This window comes from Abramis brama (assembly GCF_963993115.1).
Source record: "Abramis brama genome assembly, chromosome: 6".
NCBI lineage: Eukaryota > Metazoa > Chordata > Actinopteri > Cypriniformes > Leuciscidae > Abramis > Abramis brama.
Window position 1 is genome coordinate 22,612,422 of NC_139968.1, and position 9,876 is coordinate 22,622,297.

Below are 9,876 nucleotides of genomic sequence, written 5' to 3' on the forward strand. Positions count from 1 at the left end.
TTGGCGTAGTCGGGCCTGCTCCGCAATCACTTCAGTGTGATGAAGAGCCTCTACAGGAGTCTGTATTAATGGCAATGTGACGGACTGAGGCAGGGCAGACAAGCAGAAGCACTCGAGTGAAATTGAAGGAGCACTTGACATTGGTCTGACACAGATTGTTTGAAGATCAGAAGAGATAACGACGGGCCACTTTTACAAGACGACTGAAAAGTGTAACCACCCAATATTGTATGATACCTAACAATCAGAGGTTATTTTGACCGATACAGATATTATATTTAATATTATGGCCAATACAAATATGATGGCTGACACTAAAATAAATAAATACATATACAAATAAAGTGTGTTTTTATACCTTTTTATATCAGCCAATTCAGCCCAATGACATAAAATAATATCCGCTGATATTGGCCGGATCCAATTTGAAAACCGATAAGTTGCACATCTCTACTAACAATGCAAAGTACAAAACATGTCAGCACTGAAAGTGATATTAAAACTTTATTTACAGTGTTTAAATAACATCAAAACATCACACAATGTCCAACGATGTGAAGCTAGTGTGGGCACGGAATGAAAAGGAACAAATGATGGACTACATTCCTGCAACATGACTCAAAGGAAGAGATCGATGATTGATGGGAGGGAGAGAGAGCGATAGAGCAAGGTTCCGAGCAGAGCTTGGAGCAGTGGGACCAACGCAGCTCAGCACATACATGAGCCGTATTTGCATGGACTAGTTTTTCCCAGAGCGTAGTTTGGCATATCCATGTGTCTTTGTGTTTGGAAACGGCAAAGGCATATCCAAAGAAAAGATGGCATTTACATAACACGATACTGTACATTTGGTGGGTCATCTCATTGGGATCCACCTGAAACGGCAGAATGGAAAGAGTTAGTTCTGTTTGGGAGCAGGTCCAGGACAACACAAGCAGAAGATAAATCAGTCTCTTTCGACACTGAAGACGACACATGTGGCAGGGAACATTTCCAATGCTGAAATGGATCAGTATCATTTTTCCTATACGAGGAAGAACATCATTTGGGTTTCTGGATTCATTCCAGAGCTGATGTAAACATGGGAAACTATTTATAAGGTTGAAACATAGAAAAACAGAAAAAGGATTAAGTTGTTGGTTCTAGTACATTTATTGGAGGTTTTCATGCCCTGTAGATTTTCAGATTTTTTTTTTTACCTTTAGGGGTACAACAGCTTATCACTGAGGTAGTACCCTCAATGGGACATCATTGTACCTTTTTTGCAACTGAAAAATTCATAGTAGTACTTAAATGATTCATATTACTACTCTAAGGTACTAATTTTGCACTTCTCCACTGAAAATGCCTATGCATTCAGTCTAGATTTGCTTCGTGAAACTGTCCTAAGGAGATGTGGCAAATTAATAATGTGGGATTGAGACCTTGTATCTTCGGAGGCTTATGCTGGAACAATGTAAACACAGGAGAGCAAGTAATGGTCTCCACATGGGTCCCATTCCACATAACACCCCTGTCACCGCCATTACCCCTGCTGCAGCTAATGTTAACCAGAGAACCGTACTGGCAGGAAACAGAAACAGATAGGGAAAAGACACAGATATAAGTAATCGTCTAGAACGCGGCCACTATTTTCTTTTGGATATGGGGATGTCTGCAAGAGCGTGTGTGTGGGGTACCAGGACAAAATTCAACAGATGCAGCCCTGGTGCCAGCCATAATAAGTGCAATCTCACGACCTCGCCGTGTTTTCCCAACGTCCTCTCGGCACGTTTGACATTTAATCGCTCTCTCCCTAGAGCAGGGAGCCCCTTCTGGGGAACAAGAGAGTGAGGGGTGGTGGACGGGGGCTTAGATCAAGCTGAAGGTGTCCTTGGGTCTGCCAGTTTGCTTTGATACCTCAGGAGGTCACTTGAGATCACCACTGACCTTGAGTCAGCGCATTATTAAGAAGTCTTTGAAGAACTTTCAAAATATGCCACTTACCCATATGCCCCTTTTTCTGTTCTCTCGACACTGCTGTATGACAAAGTTCATAACCCTCCCGTCCAACCCTGGATAGATACGTTTTTACAGCTTTGACAAATAGATCCTCACCTGGTGTCTTCACGGAGAGAGCTGCGTTCTTCTGTAGGTCTCATTTGTTATCGAAAGACGGGTGAGGCGTGCCCCGTAGTAGTCCACGATGTAATCCGACCCGTCTGATGGACCCACAATCTATGCCAGAGCAAACAAAATGAGTCTCGAATGTCAGAGCGGCGTAGGGAGACATACATAACAATGTAATCTTTCACCAGACAATTACATGATTCCACATTACACAATGATGAATACCAGGTGGGCTGGTTGGGTCTATCGTCCTCCTCAGATGGCTCATGCTCATGCAATTGAATTATAAGACAGTAATGTCGAATTGGAAGCAATTTAAGTTTAACCCCAGGCAGTGCTGTAATTGAGGTTGCTTTCTGAGTCCTAGTGAGGAGGAGTGTCCCAAAGGACAGTCCCCAGATCAGAGTTTCAGCAATGAGCCTAGAGCCCAAACTGGGGCCCGTGCCAGTTCTGAGATCAGCTTCTATACGAGCAACATGCTTGGACTGACGCACAAAGACAGTGTAATGGCTTCCTGTAGGCGTGCGTGCCCAACACCTGGCTATGCCGGCTCTGCTCCGTTCCACTCTGGGACGGGATGATAATGAGAACACACATCTGGTGGAGGGAGAAAAGCCCCACCAAACACAGACACTGTGTTCTACCATATCAAGATTAGCACTCATCTGGCAGTGGCCCAACACAAGCCATTTCCTCTCGCAATGGCATCGGCCGAGAGTTGTCTAGATCGGTGTGGTGGTCGACTAGTTTCTTGAATACACACGTTCATCTTCTCTCATTCCATTAACATTCGATCCATCAAACTCGATTGATTCCTCCACTCTAAAACATTAAGTTTCACTGTGCCGTTATATTGCATCACTATAGGCCGAATTGTGGCACGACTTGCAGGAAGGAATATTGATGAATATACATTACAGTAACATGTCCCAGGTGTTTATTTATTAGTTCTCAAAGATGCATTTCCCGAACGACACCGCTTTTAGTGAAGGTAGTTTCGTGTATAAAATATGGGGTTTTAGAAAGGAGCGGTGAGCGCAAATGGGGTCTCGAGGGAAGGGATACTCTTTATCAAAAGTGTCACAATTTAAAAACGAAGAGGCACGACAGTCGACAGCTAATTGAGAATGTTAGCGTGTGACAGCTTTGGCTGCCAGAGGCACTTCTTAAAAGCATTGCTCTCCCAGGGCCTTCAATAAGACATTAAGAGAACAATAAACACTGCAGTGGCCCTGTTAATCAAAGCCGCCACGGACATTTAAAAAAATAAAGGCTTGGTTTATTTATCCACTGCGGCTAGGAAAGAGCGGGCGTTTCTGAGGAGGAACGCAAAACAACTGAGGGAGTCATGATAAACCAGCAGAAGCATGAAATTGTCAATGAATGGACAGGTATTGTTTTAAAGCACTACGCTGCAAGTGACTACGAATAATCAAACTAGGTACAGAGGACTTGAGGCATACAGTGTTTATGGAAGTCAGTAAATTTGAAAGAGATTGAAAGGCCAGAACTTTTAAAGCTTATAAATGACAAAAAGTCTTGATGGATATCACATTCTTCAGATTAACTACGAATAAGGTATCGTAACACGCTGTCCTGTCCTGTTGAAACATGTTGGAAAACATCAAGTCATTGTTCCCCCAGCGTTTAGTAGTTCAGACACAAATTTTTTTGGTTTTCACTAGCAGCAGGGGACGCAAACATTTCCAACATATGACGTAGCAGCCGATGGATTTCTAAAGTACGTGTAATAATTATTCCTGGAGCCATCTTTCAACATGCATAAGAGCTTGCCATAAATATCTGTCATTGGTGGCATGTGGAAGTGGCAGCGGTGAGCAAACACCTCTCTTGTATAGCTTCATTCAGGCCTGTGAGGCCTAATGAGAGTGGAGAGGGTGAGGTTAGGCCTAACAAGATGACAAATGGAGCGTCTTTTTTCTCCTGTCAGGTGTAGGGGGCCTTTAATGGAGGTTAGGGGAGTCCTGTGGGAGCGTGCAGCTTGGGACATGAGGAGGAGGAGGCGAAAACAAACGAGGCTCTCATTAGCTCCTTTCACAGTGCTGGAGCCACCGGAGGAGAGACACAGGTGCCACTGAATACAAACACAAGCATTCAAGTACAAGTCCGTGCTGAGTCTCTGCAGCTCATTTACAGGATTGCGGGTAAAGTGCCTTCCCTGGTTACTGCTCTAATATGCTAAATGTAAGGTAGTAGTCATTTAGCAGACACTTTTAAGCCTTGCCAATTTAAACATTCAAGCAGAAAAAGATGCGCACGCTGTGTAACCCAAAACTTGACATCCAAAGCCGCGTCTGACGGCACGTGACGTGAATACAGAATTGTGCTCCTTTTCACGTTTTTCAATTTCACACAATATTATGTCAAAATGCTCATCTTGGCGAGTATCCTAGTAAACATGGTCGGTTGCGTCTTAAGTGAACGTAAACTGTTGAGAAAGAAAATACATGTGTACAGTATCAGCATATTGGATCTGTGCATAATGTCTTAAAAGTGACAGCATCATAATATTCTTGCTGCTGTCTTTGTTTTTAATGTTAATCAAACAACAGACTCACTGCAAGAAAATAAAATAAAAAAATCACTCAATGCTCTTGACTGAATAACTTTTGTAACTTTAATAAGGATTCTATATATCTATATATACAAACCCTATATATAGATCTACCTGAAAACCCTAACAGTTTATTTAATTTGTTCTATTGTGTTTATTTGTGCTATTGCTAGTAGTTTGATTATTTGATCTAATTTTCTTACAGACTATACACTTGACTTTAATAGTATTTGAAATTTATATTTTATATTATAGTAGTTTTTTTTTTTCATTTGTATTCTTGATTACTAGCCTTAAATGACTAGCCAATGTCTGTAGAGGGTTGCTTTAAGACAAATATAATACTTTTCAAAATAAATTATTTATAAATAATAACCAATGTTTTTTCAAATATAAACCTTACGTGTCTTGACAGTTTTTGTTAGAACCAACTAGATCTGACGCAACATTTACAAACCTTAAATACTTTTTTCTGCCCACAGAAAATCACAGCCAATAAAAACAAAAACCCTGATAACTATTAAATTAGGTATAAGTAACCAAAAATTAAAAAGAATAAAAATGGATCAACTTGCACCAAAAAGAATGCAGAAGGAAAAGTAAACAAGCATAAATGGGCCAAAACCTGGAAATGAAAGTCTCTTACCTGCATGGATATCAACATGAAGTCCACTAAGCTTCCAATTCCACAGAACCCCACAGTGCAGAATTTCAGCAGGCCTGGGAATAAACAAAGAGTGATCCACGCGTTAACCAAGAACACACTGAAAAGCTTCCCATCATAACCACTTTGTGTCCAAAAACACTTTCCCTCTGGCTTCTCTGTATGACCACAAAGAAAAACAATTCTGAGGGCAAAGCTATTTAACGTGCACCTATGAAAATGTTTGTTTTTTTCATTCTTGCATTAGTGCAGGCTGTTTTTAAAGTTTTTAAGCCACTGTGCGAGGCTGTAAGGTCAACTTCTAATAATCAGCCAATTCATAGAGCTGAATTTTGTGCATTAAAGACTTACCTGCCTTCCAGCAAATAGGTAGGACTGTCAATTAATATTCATGAGCCAAGTTCAAATGTACAGTGAGGAAAATAAGTATTTGAACACCCTGCTATTTTGCAAGTTCTCCCACTTGGAAATCATGGAGAGGTCTGAAATTGTCATCGTAGGTGCATGTCCACTGTGAGAGACATAATCTAAAAAAAAAAAAATCCAGAAATCACAATATATGATTTTTTAACTATTTATTTGTATGATACAGCTGCAAATAAGTATTTGAACACCTGTCTATCAGCTAGAATTCTGACCCTCAAAGACCTGTTAGTCTGCCTTTAAAATGTCCACCTCCACTCCATTTATTATCCTAAATTAGATGCACCTGTTTGAGGTCGTTAGCTCCATAAAGACACCTGTCCACCCCATACAATCAGTAAGAATCCAACTACTAACATGGCCAAGACCAAAGAGCTGTCCAAAGACACTAGAGACAAAATTGTACACCTCCACAAGGCTGGAAAGGGCTACGGGGAAATTGCCAAGCAGCTTGGTGAAAAAAGGTCCACTGTTGGAGCAATCATTAGAAAATGGAAGAAGCTAAACATGACTGTCAATCTCCCTCGGACTGGGGCTCCATGCAAGATCTCACCTCGTGGGGTCTCAATGATCCTAAGAAAGGTGAGAAATCAGCCCAGAACTACACGGGAGGAGCTGGTCAATGACCTGAAAAGAGCTGGGACCACCGTTTCCAAGGTTACTGTTGGTAATACACTAAGACGTCATGGTTTGAAATCATGCATGGCACGGAAGGTTCCCCTGCTTAAACCAGCACATGTCAAGGCCCGTCTTAAGTTTGCCAATGACCATTTGGATGATCCAGAGGAGTCATGGGAGAAAGTCATGTGGTCAGATGAGACCAAAATAGAACTTTTTGGTCACAATTCCACTAAACGTGTTTGGAGGAAGAAGAATGATGAGTACCATCCCAAGAACACCATCCCTACTGTGAAGCATGGGGGTGGTAGCATCATGCTTTGGGGGTGTTTTTCTGCACATGGGACAGGGCGACTGCACTGTATTAAGGAGAGGATGACCGGGGCCATGTATTGCGAGATTTTGGGGAACAACCTCCTTCCCTCAGTTAGAGCATTGAAGATGGGTCGAGGCTGGGTCTTCCAACATGACAATGACCCGAAGCACACAGCCAGGATAACCAAGGAGTGGCTCTGTAAGAAGCATATCAAGTTTCTGGCGTGGCCTAGCCAGTCTCCAGACCTAAACCCAATAGAGAATCTTTGGAGGGAGCTCAAACTTCGTGTTTCTCAGCGACAGCCCAGAAACCTGACTGATCTAGAGAAGATCTGTGTGGAGGAGTGGGCCAAAATCCCTCCTGCAGTGTGTGCAAACCTGGTGAAAAACTACAGGAAACGTTTGACCTCTGTAATTGCAAACAAAGGCTACTGTACCAAATATTAACATTAATTTTCTCAGGTGTTCTAATACTTATTTGCAGCTGTATCATACAAATAAATAGTTAAAAAATCATACATTGTGACTTCTGGATTTTTTTTTTTTGATTATGTCTCTCACAGTGGACATGCACCTACGATGACAATTTCAGACCCCTCCATGATTTCTAAGCGGGAGAACTTACAAAATAGCAGGGTGTTCAAATACTTATTTTCTTCACTGTATAATGCCCACATATAATTGCCACAAAATAAACAATTATGGTTTAAATTTAAGTAGTACTTTGGATGTCCATTGAGTGATCGTTTAAAACACCATCAGGAGCCCATGAGATCTGCAGTCAATTAAAAAAAACCTTCCATCCTGCGATTCAAACATAATTGCTGCTAATCATCCCTAATATTACTTATAATTGGTCATTGAGGGGTTTAGGCATGTTGATTCCAGGACGGCTATCAAAGAAGCCACCTGCAGAATATCTTCTCAACAAGTCCAGGCCTTCCTTTGAGGCACACCTGGTCTGGACTGACCCCAGAGCTGCTGGGCTATTACGCTCTCAATGAACAAGACTATACAACTGACTCCAGCGCGGTGTGAGTCTGCCTTTCACAAACTCCTGCGCTCCTCGCACAAAGAAGCCAGGAACAAGGGGGACCTTCAAAAGCCCAGGGCCTTTTGTCCTAACGCAGGTGCTTAATTGATCAGGAAGTCCTTAAAACGTGGAGAAAGGCGGAGCTTCCCGCTGTATCCAGCCTAACCTTGGGATTTAGATGTGCGACTTGAACTCATCTGCATGCGATGACAATAATTGCTCCATGGGATAGATAGACTAACACCATGAGATCTGATGGCAAAGAGAACTGTTTTAGTTAATTAGCTGTCGCGTGCAGACTTGTTTCGTTAAAACAGTTGGCACCAAAAAAACCCCGAAAGAGCAAGGTGCTCAAAAAAGGGTCATTGATGGATTTTCACATGTTCTGAAAAGCAGAACATGCTAGGACTGATAATGTTGGCCTCACATGTGAACAGCATGTACCTTTTCTTAAAAGCGATCCAAACCTGTTTCATCAAAATAGGCGTAGATATGTTGGGGATGGTTTATATTATGGTTAAAGGGGAAGGTCTAGAGTTCTTCGACAGAAAGGCCAAAACCACTTTAACCACCAGTCTTTGATCAGAATCAAAACTTTAAACAAACATTTTGTTTGCCTAGTCCATGTGTGATGGAGGGACTCCCACAAAATTGGTTAAAATCCAGGTCACATGTCTATGGAAGCTTGTTTCCGCTATTGAATAAAAAAATGTAAGATAATTGCACATTTTTATTTCACAATTCTGACTTTTTTTCTCTCATAATTGCGAGAAATAAACTCGCAATTGCAAGAAAAAAAGTCATAATTGCGAGATATAAAACCACAATTCTGACATGTTTTCTGAGAATTGTGAGATATAAACTCGCAATTGTGAGCTATAAAGTCCAATTCTGAGGAAAAATAAAGACTTTTTTTCTCTGAATCTTGCAATTCTGACTTTATATCACGCAATTCTGATGTAAACTCGCAATTGCAAGAAAAAAAAGTCAGAATTGAGAGATAAAGTCGCAATTATCTCTTTTATTTTTTATTCAGTGGCGGAAACGATTCAGTGGGAGTGGCGTCTCCCTAAATTCATAAGCATTTTTTATTTTATTGATACTTTGCACGTGACGCCAGTACTGGCTGGCGGGCAAGAATGTCATTCTCTAGCAACGAAAACCAGTAAACTAATCAAGGATCTTGCCAGGACGTTGCCAGTTTTAATATACAAAAGTTGGTGTTTTGAGGTGTACATGACATGTCAGATAGTTGTTGTGCGATTGGATGCACTAACCGCGTTTGTTGCCCGCCAGATATCACGTGACTGCAAAGTATCAATATTGCTTAAAGATATAAACCACAGTTTTTTTGTTTTTTTTTGCATTTCATGACAATTAAATTAAATTCTCTCCAAATTTATGACCAGATGCTCTAGTTTTTTTTTTCCGTAAACTGAATCTCATAAATGTAAATGTAGTAATTATTTATTGCACTGTAGTAAGTCTACCAAACAGATCAGTGTTGTAATCGTTAACTAAAACTATTAAAACATTTTTGTTAACTGAAATAAAATAGAATATAAATAAATAAAAATGAAAAATAAAATAAAAAATACTACTAAAATAAAGATTAACACCAAACTAATCTGTAATCATATTGGCTACTGGCTATAAATACCATCTTCCTATTATTATCGGTATCAAATCAGATTTCCACGCCAGTGATGACCATGTCTGCCTCTTCAAATCAATATTAGAGCAAGAAAAAGATCAAGATCGGTGCAAGAAAATCAGTCCGTGTGATTCTCACTCAGAGAACATCTGGCGAAAAGGTGTGTCCTTGGAAAGGAGGCAAGAGATGATGTCAACAGCAGAACATCCAGGACTGATTCTGTCTGTTCTGAAGGTCCCTTGTGTTACAGCGCAGCACTCGCCTAGAGATGTGCCTGATAATGGCTTCAAAATTAATAACTGCAGAGTAACAGAAAAAATATTGGGCTGACAGTCACTCCTGCTGTTTGCTGGAAAACAGGTGAGCCAGGGGAAAGCACGATATTATTCATAAACAATATAGATATAAATAATTTTGAGATTGTTACTGATACAGAACAGATAAAAAAATATGCTCTGCTGCACACTCCTAGTTTCATGAGTTAC

General features: G+C 40.7%; 1 protein-coding gene across 1 annotated transcript in view; it reads right to left on the reverse strand.

Moving 5' to 3' along the window:
- Positions 1 to 491: 491 nt before the first annotated feature.
- Positions 492 to 9,876, reverse strand: part of tm2d1 (TM2 domain containing 1) — a 14,453-nt gene continuing 5,068 nt past the window's right edge. Inside the window, exons 6-8 of the mRNA XM_084116605.1 lie at positions 5,331 to 5,404; positions 2,098 to 2,217; positions 492 to 875 (exon numbers count right to left, since the gene is read on the reverse strand). Of these exons, the coding sequence (XP_083972731.1) occupies positions 2,107 to 2,217; positions 5,331 to 5,404 (185 nt within the window). The 3' untranslated portion in view covers positions 492 to 875; positions 2,098 to 2,106. The remainder of the gene's footprint in view (positions 876 to 2,097; positions 2,218 to 5,330; positions 5,405 to 9,876) is intronic.